Raw genomic sequence first — 21,824 nt, 5'->3', positions numbered from 1 at the left:
AAAGTATTTTTTCTAGGTGATATGTATATTCAGCTCTGAGTGAGTACACTTTCTGTTTCTGCAAACTGTAAGTCTGTATTTTTTCATTAATTTTCTTTACAAATGCATATACATGATGATATCCATATGACATTTTATTCATTCTTCTTGGCCATTGCTCCACATTTATTATAACTAGAGATTTAAACCCTGAAAAAAAGATATCTGTTGTAGAGTTTGGATTATTTACCAGTAGATGAATTGATGGAATAACAAAAGAACTAAAGATGATTACTTAGTTGAGCTCACAAAATTTTACATATGCATATGAAGAGAGTTACTTTACTAGCATGTGAGATGAGTGCAATTGTGCGGTAGTTTGAGCATTCTTTGGCATTGCCTTTCTTTGGGATTTGAATGAAAACTGACTTTTCCAGTTCTGTGGCCACTGCTGAGTTTTCCAAATTTGCTGGCATATTGAGTGCAACACTTTCACTGTATCATCTTTCAGGATTTGAAATAGCTCAATTGGAATTCCATCACCTCCACTAGCTTGTTAAGATCATGGCATCTGGTCCCATCACTTCATGGGAAATAGATGGGGAAACTGTGGAAACAGTGTCAGACTTTATTTTTGGGGGCTCCAATATCACTGTAGATAGTGACTACAGCAATGAAATTAAAAGATACTTACTCCTTGGAAGAAAAGTTATGACCAACTTAGATAGCATATTGAAAACCAGAGACATTACTTTGCCAACAAGGGTCCATCTAGTCGAGGCTATGGTTTTTCCTGTGGTCATTAATGGATGTGAGAGTTGGACTGTGAAGAAATCTGAGTGCTGAAGAATTGATCCTTTTGAAATGTGGTGCTAGAGAAGACTCCTGAGAGTCCCTTGGACTGCAAGGAGATCCAACATCTATTCTAAAGGAGATCAGCCCTGGGTTTTCTTTGGAAGATCTGATTCTAAAGCTGAAACTCCAGGCCTTTGGCCACTTCCTTTGAAGAGCTGACTCATTGGAAAAGACTCTGACTATGGGAGGGATTGAGGGCAGGAGGAGAAGGGGACAACCAAGGATGAGATGGCTGGATGGCATCACCGACTCGATGGATTTGAGTTTGAGTGAAATCCAGGAGTTGGTGATGGACAGGGAGGCATGGCGTGCTGCGATTCATGGGGTCGCAAAGAGTCAGACAGTACTAAGCGACTGAACTGAACTGAACTGATGAAGAGGGTTATTCACATATAATTGTATTCTTGGCCCCTTATGGTATTCTGAGAACTTTGATTGAAACTATATATATAAAAGAAATTACTTTATTCTGATAGGTAAACAACTGATATAATTATGTGTGTATATTCAGAATCCATTAGTCCAGTGGCCATAAAAAAGTGTGTCCTCATCCCCTGGGGAAGAAAATGTTACTATTTCCATTTCTATTTATTTTTGTCTCAATGTCATTTAGTTTATATTTGTGTATATTTTTAAAATGCCATAATATATTAGAATAGCAATGCATATATGATACTTTTACATAATATAATTAGGTCACTGATGGTGTGTTGAAAAATGGAAAATACTTTGGAGATTAGTTCTTCAGGAATCAGAAATCTATCAAAATTTGCTGCATAAAATGTTACTTAATTTGAGGGAGTTTACCAAAAAAATTTTTATGAGACCAGTTCAACTGAAGAGAGTCAGAATATTCAGCACATGCATATTTGCATGAGTTTGCATAGAGACTCAGAGACGGAAACATTTTTGAAGTTGGGTAGAAGACCAAGAGACCTGCCTGGACAGGGGAAAATGTGAATCTTGAATGCAAGAGAGCATGTTTGCTCCCCTCAGTGTGGTCTAAGTTGTTTTTCTTTGAATCACTTCCCTTTCTTCACCTTTATTCCCTAAACCCCATCCTCTGCTTTACTAGCTCTTTTCCAATAGTACAGATCACCTGTTAACATACCACATAATGTACTTGGATTCATGTTTATTGCAGATTATCTGTCTTCCCCCAGCTAGAATATCAGTTCCATGAGGATAAGTGTCTGCCTGCTTAGTTTAGTGATGTAAACTAAGCACCTATAAGAGTTTCTGATTCAGGGAGGAATTAAGTCAATGATCAGTTGGTTAAATGACCAATAGCAGTGTACTGGGCAGGCCTATACATTTCAAAATTTTGTGATTTTCATTAGCTATTGTAAATAAGCTGTTCTGCAGTTAATGATACAAGGTTAAGACACATTTCTGTATCTAATATCAGCATAAACATAAACTACATTTGAAGAAAAGGTTTTAGACCCAACATGATAGCCAAAATGCACTTTTGAAAAAACAAATTATACTAGTTTATTTGTTTTCTTTATTTAAAATATAATTATATTCCTTTTCAAAAACTTTTCCTTACATAGGTGTGTGTACATATATGTTTATATATATAAATAAAATTCCATCTAGTCAAAGCTATGGTTTTCCCAGTAGTCAGTATGGAAGTGAGAGCTGGACCATAAGGAAACTGAGACCCCAGGAACTGATACTTTTGAACTGCAGTGTTGGAGAAGACTCTTGAGAGTCCCTTGGACTGCAACGAGATCAGACTAGTCCATACTAAAGAAAATCAGCCCTGAATATACATTGAAAGGACTGATACTGAAGCTGAAGCTCTAATACTCTGGCCACCTGATGCAAAGAATTGACTCATTGGAAAAGACCCTGATGCTGGGAAAGATTGACAGCAGGAGGAAAAGGAGAAGGCAGAGGATAAGATGGTTGGATGGCATCACCGACTCAATGGACATGACTTTGAGCAAGCTCCAGGAGATGGTGGAGGACAGGGGAGCCTGATGTGCTACAGTCCATGGGGTCTCAAACAATTGGATATGACAGAGTGACTAAAGTCAATTGAAGGTATGATGTGTTATGTCCATAACATAATGATTATATGGTCAATATACATAAGTCACATTGACAAATATGCTATTTCAGTTTCAGGTATCATTATACATAGATAATATTGAGATATACTGTTATTTTGGTTTCAGGTGTACAACATAATTATTTGATATATATTGCAAAACGATCACCACAATAATTCTGGTGAACATCCCTCATTAGAAAGAGTTACAATTTTCTCCTTGTGATGAAAACTTTTACGATCTCCTGGCAGTGTTCAAACAGGCCGTAAGTATATTCCCTTTTTGATTAGTGCAGTTAAATGAGACAAGTGGCTTTGAGTCTTAGAATCAAAGATTCATGTTGAAACAGTTGAGTTGAATCAAACTTCTCAGTGCCAACTCAGAGAGAGCTTTCTTGAAAAATCCATCCCTCATTAGGCCCACCTGGCTGCCATCACACACGGTATGGTGTGCAGGCGTAGATCGGTGTTTAAGGCTATGGTATCTTTTCCACGTGTCCATGCATGTCTTTCTCGACATCATTCAGTGCTTCATCCGTCTCCTGTCTTCACTATCCAAACAGGTTATAATTATGGCAGAAGACGTCTAAGTAGCTAGACTCGCAATTGCTGCCCACTGGGCATTTTGGAAAGAGGCTGGGAAGGAGTCCTTCCAGTATTAGCATTTTACTTTCAGGGGATTAGAAAGCTTTTCAGTTTGAAGAGTCAATCAATGCAAATATGTCTCAGGAGTGAACACTGTTTAATTATTTATTTGATTAGTGATTAGATGACTGTCTGCTGAGAGTAAGACAAAAAAGGGTTAGTAGACAAGGGAGATTTCAGGAAAAAGGATGAGAACCTCTTGGAGAAAGTGGGCACATGATTAAGGAGACCATGGCCTCTATTTGGTTTAGGTTTTAGGATTTGTCTAGGCTGGCTCTGTAAAGGTATGGGTTGTTTCCATTTGATTTCCATTCATCCTCTATGCTTTACAATGTATGTCTTATTTAAGTGTTGAAAGTGACTGGTGACTTACCGCTTGGTATCACTGGGTGGTTCTCCTTTGGTTCTGATATTCCATAGCGTCCAGCAGAGATACCTTAGAGTACTTATTTCTATCATTTGCTGCAGAACCTTGACATTTTTTGGTGACTTCTGTTACTAAGATGATGAAATACAGGAAACTAGACCTCAGGGGCTTTTGGATAAAACCTTAATTTATCTCCCCCCTTCTCTCTGACTTTCAGTCATTTATTGACTCAGCTAGTCCCATATTGTGGATGCCTCTTTTGACTCTTATGTCTGCCTCATTCCTTGCATGTGGTCAAGGTCTATTTCATTTCCTGTATCTCTCACATGCTTTGCTTCTGTTCACTTGGCAGAGCTCTCTTTGATTTTCAGTGTCATAATATTCGCAGCTCTTTCTCGGGTCTTTCTTTTTCTCTATCACCACCAACAGCCACAACTCCTCAATCCTCATTAAAGTTTCTCTTTTCTAATTCTGGACATTCTGCTCTCTTCGACTGAATATTCTTGGCTTTCTGTTGCATTGAAGAATAAAGACAAACTCTCTATTTTGCCATAAATGATTCTCCCTAATGCATAAAAATCCATACAAGTATTTCTCCATTCTAACCCTACAATAATATACACAGTATATCATGGGAGCATAATCATGAGAGATACAACATGAATGGTAAAAAATGAACATATCTCGTGTTTTTATCAGACTTGATTTTTCACTGATACCTTATACTGCTATATGTATTAATATCTCAGTTCCCTTGATCTGGGATGTCAGAGATCCTTACTTCATAGGATATCCTAAATGAATTGACAGATATACTGTTTTTCTATTTTTGCACATCAAGATCCCATCAACGTTTCAAAACTCCATCATAAAGCCATCCCATTTGCATCACTCCTATGACACACTCAGATGGCTCCTGGCTTTACTTCAATCCACTGTAGCCTCGTGGTGGCATCACATCTTATTCTTCTTCACGCTACCATGCAATATAGCAGTTGGTGTGTTTATATCACCCTCTCCTTCTCTACAACTTGCAGGCCTGCTTCTGGAAAACAGATATTTTTTAAATCTCAGTTTAAATCCTCACTGTAGCCATGACATGTGACTTACTAATCTATAAGGTCAGTGAGCCTCAAAGGTGCTTCGTTTGTTTCCTTTCCGGAACCGTTGTTACTAGTCTTGATATAATAGGGCCATTTCTTTAAATGTAATCTTACATGGAAATCTGTAAAAGAGGGGAAAATCAACACTTACTGGATGGCAAGGGAGTGATTGTTAAATGCTGTCCAAGTATCCCCGCTTTGGCTATTCCTGACTGACTCTATAGTATAACCATGGCTCTTTTCAATATTGTCTGAAACCTACAGTATTCACTTTTTATGTCATAGGCAACCGAGGAGAGAGCTCTCAATGTCACCACCTCTGTTGTTGATCTAAAGTCCTAAATTTGTGCTTGAAGAGACAATACATGCAGATGCGTGTGGTCTATTGGTGTGTGTATGTTTCCTCCAATTGCATTGTCCCCCTTATGCCAAATTTTCCCTCTAATAAATGCCATCCTCTCTGCTGGAAATATCTGAATGAGAGAAAGTTAAGCAAGTAACAAAATAGAATTAGATGTTTTGGGCAGTAATGACTTAAAAATTGCTTACAGGGTTTTTTCATGGAAAGAGAATATGAGATGTTTGCTATTAGGATATTAAAAGCATATGTATTTGGGTCCTTAAAAATAAAGTGTTCTAACAGCATTTCATCCTTCACTACCCACGTCCTAGACTCACTTTGCATTTGCTGTTTTTCTTTCCTTTTGTCTTTCTCTTCCTTCTCCCTTATTCATCCCTCTTTCACTTCTACCTTTTGATTTCCCATTTTCTTTGTCAGGAATTACTACGAAAGCCCTAAGATGCTGTAAAACCAGCCCAGCCACATCGCTGACTTCTTAGGAGAGCCACTCAAGAGACTGGCCCTCATCCCAGGTGGTTTGGAGGCTGTTAAACAAGCTGAGCATCCCTAATCGAGTCTCATTGCTCCAGTCTCAGTAGAGACTCAGTCTATTTGGAGGATTTTATAATTCTGGGACCTACTAGGGCAGGTTTGTAAAGCCAAATAATTAATGACAAGGATAGTTAATCTAAAAGGAAGAGAGAATGGCATCTCACTTCTCATGTAATGTGGTTTTCAATCCAGCTTTCTGATCTACTCAGTGTCTATGTGACCACTTGGACAATTGTCCAGAATCCACAGTGATGGATAGATGTACACCAGTATTTCTGCCATTCAGTTGTTCAGAGTGTTTATGATACATGGGTTTCCTGTGGGTCAGCTAGTAGGCAGCTCACTGTGGGCTTAATTTTCTCCAGATGGTGCTTGCAGAGTGAGGGAAACAGAGGCTCTGGTGACTACTGCAGGTAGGGATATAGGCTCCAGAACATTTCCCCTGATTAAAAAGGAAACTATGACTTTGGGGATCCCCAAATTGTGAATGTCCTGGAAAATTGCCAGGATAAGCCCTCAAGAAAAACACTTGTTAGTCAGGGGGAATTCCAGATCAGTCCGTCTGGACCAAGAGAAGGCTACAACAGCACCATGTATGTCAGTGATGCCAGAACTTTCCCATCTTGTTACCATCTACCCTGTTCCAACATGGCCCAAGGAATGAAGATCCAGAGAGGGACAGAGAAGGAACCTTGCAGAAATGGACACATCTGCACTTCCTGGTAGGTCCCCTGGGCCTCAGCAGGGGAGAGGGAAACATTGAATAGGCTGAATATGAGATGGAGCTGACCACTTGACTGACCTGGACATGGGAAACCCAGAGTTTTGGAATGTGTGGAATGGCTGCAAGGTGATGCAGGAAATGAGGATGCAGTGGAGTGTGGGTGACGACAGCCCCTGGAGGAGGATGAGCCAGTTCACGTTTGTATCTGCTATGGTCTCAGCCTTTGTGTCCCTCAGAAAATTCATATGATGAAATCCTGATTCCCATGGTTATGGCATCCATAGGGGGGGCCTTTGTGAGGTGATGGAGTTGTGAGGATGGAGCCTCCTCAATGAGGTGAGTGCTCTTATATACAAGAGACACTCAGAGCACCCAAGCCCCCCTCTGCACCGCCCCCCACACCCTGCGTGTGACGATACAGTAAGAAGTGTGTGACCAGAAAGGACCCTGCATGACCACGCTGTGGAAATCCATTTCCATTGGTTTTAAGCCTGTGATATTTTGTTATAACAACCCAGGACTAAGACAGCATCCTAACAATGTTTAGACAGTTCGGTAAACCTTATGCTATTTACACAAAAGTGCAAAGCACTTATCTTGTCTGGTGTAACACTGTGATAGTTGGCTGACTGTGGCTGGCTTTCATAAAGAATCCTGAGAATTCAGTCTTCTTGGTAGCATGACCAGAACCATGAAGAATTGTCTAATTCGTTGCTTCTAATAACTTGACCCAGAATAACTGGCCGTGATTCTTACATAATCTCTTAATGGTCTTCTTTGTAATGCCAGGTTCTGCTATTTGTGACTAATTTTAATAGGTGCTTCATTCTCTCAAATGTAGGGGTGGATTTTCTTTTGATTTACTCTTAAAGGAAGATAAGAAATGTTAAGAAATTGCACTCTTAGATTTTGACATCTCTAAAGAGTCTGTATTTATTTTTTTAAGAAGAGACCCATTTCACAGAGCATGCATTAAAAAGCTGTAAATTTCAAAGAAGCTTGCTATGGGATAGATCATTACGACCACCTCAGAGCTGGATGGGATGGCTGTGGATTTAGCACGTTTTGCGGGCTCGGCACGCCAGGATCTTGAAGTACATGTCAACTTTACGTGAATCCCTGTGCAGGCAGTGGAACAGGTTATACATTTCAGAATGACGCCTATCTTCATCTCTGGACTTCATGTACTGGTGTTCTGACCAGACACTGGGAGCATTGCGAATAATCTTCAGGACTGGAACAATAATCTAAATACCCAAATGATAATGACTTCTTATGCGTTTTATTAGTATTCGCTTTTTTTCTTCTAATTATCAAATAAAGATTTGGGGAAGACATATGAATATAAAACTCTCTATATATGGATTTTGGAGCCAGCTTAGAAAACTATTAGAAATCTAAAAAGTAGATACGTAACTCCAGGTTAGTTTTAAATTTCTCTTTTCTTCCTTCCCACTCGCAACCATTGATTTGAGGAGAACAGAGGAAGAAGACAAGTGGAACTCAATAGCACATGTCCTGGGTTACTTTAAAGAAAAATGCTGTCTTGGAAATTCAGTTCTCTAGTGCTATTACTCTTGAAAATACTTCAACCACCTGTGCCCAGGAAGAGGCAAGCTTTTGGTGGAATTGTGTGCAATGCAGGGAAGGCTGCCCATGTCAAAAATTGCAGTGAAATTCTGATTCCTTTACAGTAGAATCTATCACTATGAATGACTAGGCTCCTGTTTTATGTAGTAGCAGTCTAGCATATAAAAGTCATGAATCTTTTTCTTACAAAATGAGATATTTCCAAACTCCTATGCATTACAGAGGTCACCTCTTCCATTCATGAACAAAGCAAGAAAGCCCTCTGCAGGATGCTCACCTTCCTGAAATGACTCTCTATGAATGCTTGAAGTCTCTCTGACATGTTCTCAATCTCTGTGAGGCTTGATAGGAAAGTCTCTGGCAATTCTTTCGTAGTATCCAGCTCCTTGACTAGATGATACAGAGGATTATTCCAGCAGTACAGTAACACGAGTGTCCACTTAGTAATGTTTTCATTCTAAGCAACCATAAGAAACAGTCTCATTAATATTAATAATTAAGTAGAGTTGGTAACATGTGATCTTTGCTCAGAGCAGCTGAGCTAAAAAACTTTTGGTTATTCCTATGTGCATGCAAAGATTTTTGAAGGTAGTAAAAGTTGCAAAAGTATAAAAGGTAAGCTGTTAGTTCACACTTTGCTGAAATATAAAAATCTAGGTTATTATAGGAACTGATTCTTCTGATTCATTCTAATTTATAACATGAAGAATTTTCCTTTTTCCTCTAAAATTCTACTACCACTCACTGAGTTCTTTTGTGTTTGTATATTTGCGTGAGAGAATCTAAGTATTTATGGCAAGTCAGTACGTGGCTGCAGTGCCTGATCCAGGAAAGAGGGATTCCGCCTGTGCCTACATCACTGTCACCCAGTGATTCATTTGTATTAATGAATCAGATGAGTCCTTCGTATTGATTTTTGATCAGTAATTGTTTTATGATATTACAACAAAGAGACAAGAAAGAAGACATGGCATTCCTAAACAGGCTTCTCTCCTCAGCTGATCCCGACACTAGCCCCCTGCTGACATCAGAAGACTCTATTTTGTTGGCATGTGTCCGGGCAGAAAATGGCACAGCGTTGTCTTTAGTAACAGCATCAGTGGGATTCAAAATGGAGGGTTTCCCCCCCCTAGTTCACTACTGCTAGCAGAATTGAGCCTGAAAATCCCGGGGGCTGAAGATCTCTAGTTAATATGCTTGATTTCTTTACAGCCATGAAGTGTCTTACTGGTAAAGAACAGAAAACTGAATAGGATTAAATATAGTAATGCACATAAAGTGCTCAGTAAAGTGTGAGGCCAGGTAGGAACTCTCAATAAACTTTAAATTAAGCTTATTGAACAACCCCCCCTCTTCTTCATCTTTGTCTTTTCTCCTTTACTTGTTCACCCTCATTATTAATGAGCTTAATAGAGGAAAACAATGCAAGTATCATTAAAAAGGTTGTAGAAAGAGAAGATAGTATTTTAAGGGGGGATGCATGTGAAAATATTTTAAATAATGTTAGGAGGAATGATAATGCAGGAAATCAGAAAGGAGAGATTATAACTGTGAAAATTTGGAGCTGCAATAAATGATTGAGGCTTGATATGTAAACTGTGTTGTCCTCAGAACAGAGGCAATTTTTGCGGCCATGAGAAGCAAAGCAATGTTTTATAGGCCATTGTGGGGGAGACTTACAAATTAAGAATAAAAGGTGACAGAGGAGTCATTGAGAATGACAAATGAAGGAGGTGTCAGAGAAGTACAAGCAGATTCAGGAGAGTCTTGAAAGGCAGATGCGACGGCTTGGGTGGTGCAATATAGGATTCCGAAGTAGGAGTCACTAGTAACAGGGAGTACTCAAAACTGCTGTCTGTTTCTTTCATATTCATGAATTTTGCAATCTTATATTTTACACATGGAAGTTCCCATTCATTTCCTGTTTTCATACAGAATAATAGCTGCAATCCTGTGTCTAATGCAGTGGTTGAACTAAAGTTGTCTGCATGGAAAATTTATAGATCTGTTATTTATCTTGCTACTACAAATCTTTAGTCATCCCTTGATATTGCTCATGCTTCATCAACTGCATAATATAATTTCTCTTCAATTGCTTATGGTTTCTCCACCTTTTTCTGCATGTACAGTTACCATAACCTCTAATGATCTGAAGTCTGGTAACCTACATACTGTCTCATCTGAAATGGTGAAAAACCTAGGTGAAAGACTCACGTTCAGCTGGTGGGCTTTATCTCTTTCTTCGGGAAAATCGAAGACATTGGTGTGGCAGCTGTTGGTGGCATTGATATGGTACAATTTGCCCTGGGCATATGTTTCATTCTGAAAGTGATCAGGCAATTAGTTAGTGTTGTTGGGCATTCAGTAGATGAACCCATTAACAGAAATTAGCATCTTTGATAGACGTGAATTTTTTTTAATGGGGGGTCATCACAAAATTTGAAAGTCATTCTTTTTCTACTTTTCTCTACATTGTCTCTATAAAAATGATTTTACATAAAACTTTTCTAAATTTAACCTTTTCCCTTCTCTGTTTTATTATTATCTCTTTTTTTTTTTTAACTATTTGAACCAAATATAGTACGTATGTATCAATACTTGGTGCTTCCCAGGGGACAGTAGTGGTAAAGAATATTCCTGCCAATGCAGGAGATATAACAAGACTCAGGTTTGACCCTAGGTGAGGAGCATCCCTTGCAAGAGGGTACAGCAGCATACTCCAGTATTCTTGCCTGGCCAGCCCTATGGACAGAGGAGCCTGCTGGGCTACAGTCAGTAGAATTGCAAGGATTGGACACAACTGAAGTGACTTAGAATGCATGCATGCACCTATATTTAACCGTTTAATCTCTTGTTTACCTGGAAGAGTTGGAAAAAAAAAAAAAAGGACAGTCAAATGGATGATGAAAGGAAATCTAGTGAGTAAAAAGAACTACGTGAATTTAATAGAAACCTTTAGCACCACTTTTTATTAGCTGTCTGCTCTACTGTGTGCTCCCTGAGAGACCAAAAAGAATTAACATACAACTTTCAAATACCTTCCTCAGAAGGAGAATAAATGTTTCCAATTGTAAACATCCCTTCTATTGTAGCTCGAAACCTATTCACTGCAAACCTTAAAACAATAATTTGTAGCTTTAAAAGAACTACAAGTATTCGTTTCTGTGACCAGGACTCAGCTTTGTTTAACATGTTCCATCCACCCAGTTCACTGCAGAGCTGCTGCTGCTGTTGTTAAGTCACTTCAGTTGTGTCCGACTCTGTGCGACCCCATAGACGGCAGCCCACCAGGCTCCCCCGTCCCTGGCATTCTCCAGGCAAGAACACTAGAGTGGGTTGCTATTTCTTTCTCCAATGCATGAAAGTGAAAAGTGAAAATGAAGTCGCTCAGTCATGTCTGTCTCTTAGCGACCCCATATACTGCAGCCTACCAGTCTCCTCAATCCATGGGATTTTTCAGGCAAGAGTACTGGGGTGGGTTGCCATTGCCTTCTCACTGCAGAGCGGTTCTCATTTATTGGCTATTTACTCTGAGCCTAGCGAAGAAGCCCATGGAGACCTTGAAGGACCAGAAAATCAAAATGCTTCCTTTCCCCAGACCCGCCTAAAAGTGCTTTGTGTCAGGTAGTATTGTGGACCGAATATGCATTCTTCAAATTCATGTGTTAGAGCCCTAACTGCCGAAATACTGTGTTTCGAAAAGGATTCTGTCTTTTTAGGAATCGCATGGTCTATAGCCTACCAGATTCCTCTGTCCATGGGATTTCTCAAGCAAGAATACTGGAGTGGCTTGCCATTCCCTCCTCCAGGGAATCATCCAGACCCAGGGATAGAACCCAAGTTTCTTACATTGCAGGCAGATTCTTTACCATCTGAGCCACCAGTGAAGCCCATTAATGGTAAATGAGCTCTTAGGGTGGAACACTCATCTAATAGATTTAGTGTCTTCATGAAGCGAAACACCAGAGAATTCTCTCTGTGTCTCTGTGTCTTTTCCTCTATCTCTCTTCCCCACCCCTTACCCTTTGTGAGGACTCACGGAGAAGCCAGCCTGGGAAGAAACAGTCCTTACCAGAACCTCACCTTGCTGGCACCCTGATCTTGGACTTCTAGGCCCCGGAATGTGAGGAAATAAATTTCTGTTGTTTATTCCTCAGAGTCTATTGTATTCTTTTATGGCATTCCTAGCTGACAAATGCAAACTCATTTATTTTGCTTATTTAAAAAAGAAAATGAATGAAAGGAAATTGAAAATTTTATTGCACTTCTTAGGAAACTTTGAGATTTCCCAAACTGATTCTTTCTTCGATTTCCACATGTTATGAACTGACGGCTTCTTTGACCTAGAGTGTGTGCTTTTGCAGCCTTCTTGTTTAAAGGATAGTATAGCCCCATCACTTAGGTGAAGTTTCCTTCTGGGAGCCTGGTGTGCTACAGTCCACGGGGTCGCAAGAGTCGGACACGATTTAGAAACTAAACCACCACTACCGTAGTACTTACAAACTCCTTGAACACTATTGTGGAAAGGTTATGGAAGTCGTGGGACAGCCAGGCAACTTCGATGAACAAGTCTGTAAGGGAACTCATGGAGGTGGCCAACAAGTAAGGACTGCAGGACGGGCATGATTTGCCTTGGCACAGGAGCAGATTTGACATGACCACCAGCAGCAGCAGCAGGCAGGACCCTGTTTAAATAAAACCGTGAGCCATTCTGAGATGATCTAGACACTCAGGTGACTAGATTATCAAATCCATGACTAGGTTATCCAGTCCATCCTGTGGAAGGAAGCCTTCTCTTTCCCTGGTGCTGTGAGCAGGAATTGTTGCTGTAGAAGCTGGGGTGGGGAAGAAGGAGCGCCTTCTGTGTAAATTTAGATGGATGATGATATTTGCACAGATAGATAGTTGGAGAAGTAGGTTACTCCCTGTATTTTTGAATTGCTCCCAGAAGTACTTCTGTGCTCTGCAAACATTTGGAACTTAATTCTGAGCCAGAATGTTTGGGCCATTCTTTTAAGACAGTTTAGTGTTGGGACTCTCCAGACTCAGAGCAGCAAGGCCCTCTAGGAGTTCACAATTTTTTTACTCTACAGCTACTAATGCTTGCATTTTAGACACTGAAATGACAAGAAAAGTCCAGTTTATCTGTGTGGTATACCATCACACTGGGATAAGAGTAAACATGTGACTGACTGATAACTATTATTGAGTACAGAGAGAAAACTAAGAGAAAAAGATTACTGTACCTTGGATCTGCTCACTCACTTTTGTAACCCCATGCATGTCTTTGATACTTTCCCAAAAGCTTTAAAACATCTTAAAATTTGTGTTTCACAGGAACCATGTGAGATAGCCTTAATCTTCACTATGATCATCAAGTAACGTTAATGAAGATGTGATGACTTGGAGAGGGCAAGTGATTTTCCCCAGGTCCCATTATTAGCAGATGCAGGTGACTGGGCTCCAGTACACTCATCTGTTCACTTCCTGATGTGACATCACACATATCTGTGGCCCTTGGTCTGCATGTGTGTAACCAGGACCACAGCAGGAGCTGTAATGACTCTGCTTAAAGAGAAAAATATTTTGTCTTTCACTGCAAAACAAAGTGACCCTAGAACTTGGTTTTATCCACTTATTCCGCTCTGTCGATATAACACTCACTGTTACAATCTCTGACAATTATCAGTGTGGGGGCCTGGTCTCCTGGCTAGCCTTTCTTGTAGGCACCTTGACAGCTCTTCTACTTTTATGCATCTTTAATCCTCTCGTTACATTTGTCTCTTTGAGAAAATAGCAAATAAATCTCCAAATGGTAATACAAGACTATTACCTGGTCAGCACCCAAGACAACGTCATTGGCTCTGCAAACAAGGCCTGCCTCTTCCTGACTTTGACTATTTAGGGACAAAATTTACTTGTCTGGTTGGGAGTACATCTTGACAACCCATGGAGCTTAGGTTTTCAACCATCTCCAAGCATCTCCTCTTTGACAGTAGAACTAGAACTTCATGCTTCTGTGATGTATTGTAATATTTCAGAAATTATTCCTGGCCCTACCTTTGACCAACAGAAGCATAAAATCATAGACTCTTGCTAGCATGATTTTAATATTACTTTTCCTGTCTGTCCTTTGTAAGTAAGCAGAATTTAAGACTGAAGTGGGAAAAAAAAAAAAAAAAGACTGAAGTGGGGAAGAATTGAGTTTGGACAAGAGAACTGATAAAATAGAGATTTTGTCTTCCTGAATGAAATCTGATCATCATTCTTTTCCCAATTTACCAGAAGAGTGATAATTTAATTAAGGATAAGATATCAGCATATACTAGGTTTTATCTGCTTTTAGTTATTTTAAAGGGGCATGGTATCTAAGAATAAAATAGTTATTTAAAATTAGGTGATGAAAATAAAAGAAGTGGTTCTCAAAAAAGAGACATATAAGTTGGAGAAATTTGGGACTATCTCTTTCATCAACTAAAGAGCTTATTGTGACAGGCAAGGAAGATAATAGCTTATATAACATAAACGTATTTCTGTGCATGTATACATGTGCTATGCATAAATATATGCTTAATTCCTTCATGAAACTTTGGACCTTATAAATTCGATTTTATAAGGGGCAGTAAATATAACAGAATACCTTAATTCTTAATGTAATTGATCATTTATAGATGACTAACTATATTATTTTTTTCTGTTAAATTGTTTTATTAATATTTTATCTCAAATATTTATTTTTAATTTAAATTTATTTATTTTAATTGGAGGCTAATTACTTTACAATATTGTATTGGTTCTGCCACACATCACCATGAATCTGCCATGGGTGTACACATATTCCCCATCCTGACCCCCCTCCCCCCTCCCTCCCCGTACCATCCCTCTGGGTCATCCCAGTGCACCAACCTAAGGATCCTGTATTGAACCTGGACTGGCGATTCATTTCTTATGTGATATTACACATGTTTCCATGACATTCTGCCAATTCTTATTCATGTGTTTGCCTTGGTAGCACATATATTTAAAAATTGGAATAATACTGAGAAGATTAGCATGGCCCCTGCCCAAGGATGACACTCAAATTTGTGATGCTTTCCATATTTTTCTGTAACAGCTTTGAGGGTTGGGATGGGAAGGAAGGTGGCAAGGAGGTTCAAGAGCAGGGGACATAGGCATACCTATGGCTGATTCATGCTGATATTTGGCTGAAAGCAGTACAGTATTGTAAAGCAAGTCCCCTTCAATTAAACATCAATAAATTCAATTATAAAAACTGTTATTGGGAATCATATAACAGGTTCACATATCCATTGTATGACTAAAGAGGATCTGACTGGAAACTGATGGTGTCAATTATCATTGATTAGTGATTCACTGACGTTATAATTGAATGAGAAAAGAAACTAACAAAAACTACTGTCTTGAATCAGTGCCATAGCAAGCTATAATCCTTGTCTGCATTCACTTTTAGGTGGTATAGTGCCCAAACTTTGAAACTGAGCCTGTTCCCAGAAGCGCAGTCATGAGTCCTGCCCAGGGGTTTGTTCCTGATGCTGGAGGCTTCTGTTCACTGGTCACTAAGGCCTAAATTTTCTCTGCAGAGCATTCTCTGGGTCTATCACGTGCACAAGTCTTTATATTTTGGTTTTCTAATTTGATTCTCTTATACTTTTGATCAGACTAACAAGTCCCTTTATGATTTATTTTTCAGACCCTTTTGTGCTTTGATTTTTCTGATGCTCATTAGCATATTTGCTTCCATGTCTATCTCTCTGAGTATTTTCAGCATCTACATAAACCCTACCCTATTCTCTTACTGTCTGGATTTTGGCGTTTAGCATCAGCATATTTTTATGAACTTCAGTTTCCTTCTGGTGCGGTTTCTAATACACAGTTTAAGCTGGTTGGCTCGCATCTTGCTTGCTCGTGTTGTCTCCAAAAAATTAGAGAACTCTGCTTTTTCTAGGCAGTACTTCCCCTTGTTTTGATCCTGTTGATAATTTTGTGTGATTTCACATCCTGCCTCATAAGCTTTGTCTTTCTCAATCTACTGTAACTTGAGTACTATGTGCCTCTATGCTGGTATTACTATTTTAAATAAATATCCACTAGTATAGCAGAGAATTAAAGGGAATAATATTGTAATAGTATTAGCAATAATACATTCCACCCAAATATAATCCAGTAATGCTCCCAGTTTTAACTGACTTTTTATGCATGTATTATTGAGGTCCCCTACTCATTTTTCCATACTAGGTGTTTCAATTTTGAAATAGAATGTAGAAAAAAATGTAGTTTATTCTGAAAATCACCTTAGATTTTATATACATCAAGATTAAGTATGTAATTATTAGTTTGTTATGTTAATTAGGCTATTCTGAGCACATATAGCTCAGTGTAGGGTGATAGCTATTGAATGAAGGATGTATACTGTGAACTGCAATCACCAAACAGGTGATTGGAGATAAAGAAAGCAATGCCAGGAAGACACAGGCTTTTGTTCTGGAAGGAAAACCTTACAGTGACTCTCATCTACAGTCTACTCTTCAGGTTTTTCAAAACACTTACTCTTTCTCTGCTCATTTAATGATTTGGGTGGTTTGATTTCTTTCAATACTGAGTTGCATGAGTCTCTTATATCTACTTGGATATGAAGCCCTTACCAAATATGTGATTTGAAAATATATTTTTTTAATTCCATAGGTTGTCATTTCATTTTATTGATGGCTTCATTTACTATGAAGAAGTTTTTGAATTTGATGTGGTCTCACTAGTTTATTTTTGCAGTTCTTGCCTTTGCTTTTGATGACTGAGTTGTTTGAGATGCTTGTATTTTGGTAAGTAATCCTTTATCAGTTGTCTTATTTTCTATTATCTTCTTCAATTCTCACCAAAAGACACAGACTGGCTGAATGGATACAAAAACAAGAACCATATGTATGCTGTCTACAAGAGATCCACTTCAGTCCTAGAGACACATACAGACTGAAAGTGAGAGGATGGAAAAAGATATTCCATGCAAGTGGAAATCAAAAGATTGCTGGACTGGCAATTCTCGTATCGGAAAAAATAGACCTTAAAATCAAAACTATTATAAGAGATTAAGAAGGACACTGCCAAATGATCATGGGATCAGTCCAAGAAAAAGGCATAACAATTTTAACTATTTATGTACCTTACATAAGAGCACCTCAATACATAAGGTAAACAGTAACTGACAAAAAAGGAGAAATTTACAGCAACGCAATAATAGTAGGGCATGTTAACACCACACCTACACCAATGGACAGATCAACAGAACAGAAAATTAATAAAGAAATATAAGCCCAAAAGGAAATATTAGAGCAAACAGACCTCATTGATATCTTCAGCACATTCCATCCAAATGCAGAAGAATACACTCTTTTCTCAAGTGCACAAGGAACATTCTCCTCATTTAGGGTCACAAATCAAACCTCAGTAAATTTAAGGAAATTGAAATTATATCAAGAATTTTCTCTGACCATAACACTATGATAATGCTACTGCTACTGCTACTGCTGCTAAGTCGATTCAGTCGTGTCTGAATCTGTGTGGCCCCATAGGCGGCAGCCCACCAGCCTCCTCTGTCCCTGGGATTCTCCAGGCAAGAACACTGGAGTGGGTTGCCATTTCCTTCTCCAATGCATGAAAGTGAAAAGTGAAAGTGAAGTCATTCAGTCGTGTCCGACTCTTGGCAACCCCATGGACTGCAGCCTACCAGGCTCCTACATCCAAGGGATTTTCCAGGCAAGAGTACTCTCACACTAGATATCGATTATAGGAAAGAAAAAAAAAAAAACTATAAAGAACACAAACACATGTTGATTAAAAAACACATTTCTAAAAAATGAACAGATTACTATAGAAATAAGGGAAATCAAAACATTCCTAGAAACAAAGAACAATGAAAACATGATGATCTGAAACTGATAGGATGCAACAAAAGCGGTTCTAAGAGGGAAGTTTATAGAAATACAAATCCTACCCCAGGAAACACAGTGAATAGACAACCTAACTTTACATGTCTTTAACTCTTTTTAAATTTCTCTTATCAATGTCTTAAAGGTTTGCATAAAATCTTTCAACACCTTCTTAAGTTTATTTCTAAGTGTTTTATCTTTTTGTGATGTAATAGTAAATGGAATTGTTTCCTTTATTCCACTTTCTGATAGTTTGTTGTTGATATACAGCTAGGCAACTGAGTTTCATATATTGGAATAGAGTTAAGATAATGTATGCTACATCTTTAAAGAATAGACATTTTCCCACAAATAAGACAGATAGACGATCAAAAGTATATGAAAAGATGCTCAGCATCACTAATAATCAAAGGAAATGCAGATCAAAACACAAGAGATATCAGCATTTACCTGTTTGAATGTCTAGTACCAAAAATGTAAGAAATGACAAATGTTATTGAGGATGAGGAGAAAAAGGAGTGCTTATGCACTGTTGATAGGTATGTATACTGGTGCAACTCCCATGGAAACACACTGTGGAGGTTATTCAAGAAGTTTAAAAGAGAACGTTTGTGTGATCCATTATCCCACTTCTGGACATGTAGTCAAAGGAAATGAAGTCATTGTCTCAAAGAGAGATCTGTATTCCCATGTTCATTGCAGCATTATTCACAGTAGCCTTGGTATAGGCACAACCTGAGTATCTTTCAACAGGTGAATGGATTAAAACAATGTGACGTGACATATATAGGTAAATATTATTTAGCCATTAAAATTAGAAAGAAATCCATTTGTGGCAACATGAATGAAACTGGAGGGCATTATGCTATGTAAACTTAGTCAGAGAAAGACAAATGTCATATGATCTCAACTATAAGGAGTTTCCAAAAAAAAAAAAGGAAATCAGAGTAGAAAAATGATTGTCAAAGACTGGAGGGTAGGGCTAATAGGGAGAGAGTTTTAAAGGTTACATATTTTCATGTATAAAAAATTAATAAGATGAGGATCTAAGTTTGAGCTTCATGATCTAATCATGAGATTGAACAAGCTCTGGGAGTTGGGGATGTACAGGGAAGCCTGGCGTGCTGCAGTCCCTGGGGTCACACAGAGTGGGACACGACTGAATGGCTGACTGAACTGAAGAGAGTGGAACTTACCTGTGTTCTCCTCATAAAGCAAAAGTTAAACATGTGTGGTGATGACAGTGTTACTTAATAGAAAGGGAAACTCATTTCTAATACGTGCACAAATGGGAGTGGACAAGATGACTGAGGCGTAGGTGGAAGTGGGGTTCACCTCTCTCCACAGATGCATCAAGAACGTCTAAAGATGCAGCAGTTCTCACAGAAGACCAGGCGAATACGGGCAGGACTCCCTGAGTACTGAGAAGGAATATCTGGATCCATACAGAACTTGTTAGGACAAAGGAAAGAAGGGACAAGGAAGAAGGGGAAAGAAGGAGGAGAGCAAGGGGACCAGCCTGCACCCAGGGATGAGGGATTGAAGCTCAGGGGAGAGATCCCCGCATCCATGGCGTCCACTGGGACGGGGGAGGCATTTGAAGCAGTTGGGGAGTGAACTCACTAATCTGTGACAGTCTGAACAGAGTGAGAACCACATAGACAAGCCATGCTGCAGCCTTTCATACCTCGGACAGGGTTGTAAGTCCACTGGTGTCCACGGAAGCTGGGAGCTGGAGCCATGGGGATTGCAGAATGATCCCAGGGAGAGGACTCCTGTTGACCGTGGGAAGTCAGCCTGATGGGATGGGATGGAGGAAATCTGCTGCATGGGATGCTTCTTAAGGAAAGCCAGGAGGCCATAAAAGCAGGGCTCTACTGCCTGAGGAGTAGTGCTCTTTCGCGATGCTGGTACCTGTAGGTTGAGCAATAGAGAAAGACTTCAGTGAGGGTGGTCCTTGAGTGCCTGATGCACTAAGCAATGGAGAATTTTGAATGTCTATATACCCAACCCTACACTATGCTCTCTCTACATTTTGGGTTTTAGCATTGTAATGTTTTTATGAACTTAAATTTCTTCTGGTAGAGTTTCTGCTTTACAAATTAGGCTAATTTCTCACATCTGGCTCGATCTTGGTGTTTCAAGAAACTTTGAGAACCTTCCTTCATCTCAAGGCAATACTGCCCTTCACTAGCATTGCTGACTTCCCATACTTTCACTTCTTGTGTAATATATTCTATATCTTTCTCTATTCACTATAACTTTAGTAGGCAATGGAAATCCACTCATACTTGGAAAATCCCATATGTGGAGGAGCCTTTTAGGCTGCAGTCCATGAGCTCCCTGAGGGTCAGACACAACTGAGCAACTTCACTTTCACACATTGGAGAAGGAAATGGCAACCCACTCCAGTGTTCTTGCCTGGAGAATCCCAGGGAAAGAGGAGCCTGGTGGGCTGCCGTCTATGGGGTCGCACAGAATCAGACACAACTGAAGCGATGCAGCAGCAGTAGCAGCAGTAGCAGTCCCTGTGTTGATATTAATATTTATAATAAATTATTAATGGATGCAGTAGAGAACCAAAAGGACTACAGTTACAACAGTAGTAATAAATTACTCCCAAATTATAATCCATTAATTCTCCCTTTTAAAATTGATTTTCTATCTATATATTATTGAGGTCTCTTAACTCATTTTCCTTACTAGGTAGCTCAATTTTGAAATGAAATATACAAAACAGTGGCATGGTAAACTCTGGAAATTACCTTCCTTTGGATATGCCTCATTAGTAAATATGCAAATATTACGCTTTTTTTTTTTCCACAGTGGGGCTGTTCTTAGTACATATTATAGCTTACTCTGGGGTGATTGCTATTGACTGAAGAACGTACACATTGAACTGTGATTGTCAAACAAGTGAGTGGAGATGAAGAAAGTAATGCCAGGAAGGCACAGGATTTTTTGTTCTAGAAGAAAAACCTTGCTGTGTCTCTCATCTACAGTCTAATATTCAGATTTATTGAGACCCTTACTTTTCTTACACTCCATTAAATATTTGAATTATTTGGTGTTTTTTTCCCTTGAGTTGTATGTCTCATGTATTTTTGGATATTAAGCCCTTATCAAATATATAATTTGGAAATGTCTTCTGTCAACCTGTAATTGCCATTTGATTTTCTTGATGTTCCTTTCTATGGAGTTTGATTGGATTTCACTTGTTTGTTTTGGCAGTTGTTGCCTCTGCTTTCGGTGTGAAACCCAAAACCTCGTTGCAAAGACTGATGGCAAGATTACCTCAATGTCTTCTTCTAGGGGTTTAATCACTTAAAGTCTTATGTTCAACTTTTTAATCCCTTTTTAGTTGATTTTTGCGTATGGTAAAAGACAGGGGCACAGTTTCACTTTTTCACAGGACTCTCCAGTTTTCCCAGGACCATTTTAGAAAAGCTTGTCCTTTCCCCACTGGATATTCTTGGCTCCTTTTTCATAAGCTAACCCACAATATATGGGTGTGCATTTCTTTCTGGCTTCGTTGTTGTACTCTATTGATCTATGTGTCTGTTTTCGAGCCAGAAGCAAATCATTCTGTTTTGATTACTATAGCTTTCTAATATATTTGAAATCAGCAACCATGGTCTCAAACTTTGTTCTTCTTTCTCAAGATCTCAA

The 21,824-nt window shown here is 39.0% G+C and overlaps 1 protein-coding gene and 1 non-coding gene across 2 annotated transcripts; one reads left to right on the top strand and one right to left on the bottom strand.

Annotated features, from left to right (window-relative positions):
• Positions 1–7,679: 7,679 nt before the first annotated feature.
• Positions 7,680–19,897, bottom strand: LOC120870300 (chorionic somatomammotropin hormone 2-like). Its single transcript, XM_040249914.1, has 5 exons — positions 19,843–19,897; positions 12,715–12,899; positions 10,429–10,536; positions 8,492–8,671; positions 7,680–7,871 (listed from the first exon to the last, which is right to left on the bottom strand). Exons 1-5 carry the CDS (start codon positions 19,895–19,897, stop codon positions 7,680–7,682), a joined length of 720 nt encoding a protein of 239 aa, XP_040105848.1.
• LOC120870647 lies at positions 15,209–15,319 on the top strand. Its single transcript, XR_005722847.1, has one exon. It is a non-coding gene; the product is annotated as a U6 spliceosomal RNA (small nuclear RNA).
• Positions 19,898–21,824: the final 1,927 nt, after the last annotated feature.

This window comes from Oryx dammah, unplaced genomic scaffold (assembly GCF_014754425.2).
Source record: "Oryx dammah isolate SB20612 unplaced genomic scaffold, SCBI_Odam_1.1 HiC_scaffold_11, whole genome shotgun sequence".
NCBI lineage: Eukaryota > Metazoa > Chordata > Mammalia > Artiodactyla > Bovidae > Oryx > Oryx dammah.
The sequence above is the reverse complement of the archived record's forward strand: the minus strand, read 5'-3'. Positions and strand labels throughout refer to the sequence as shown.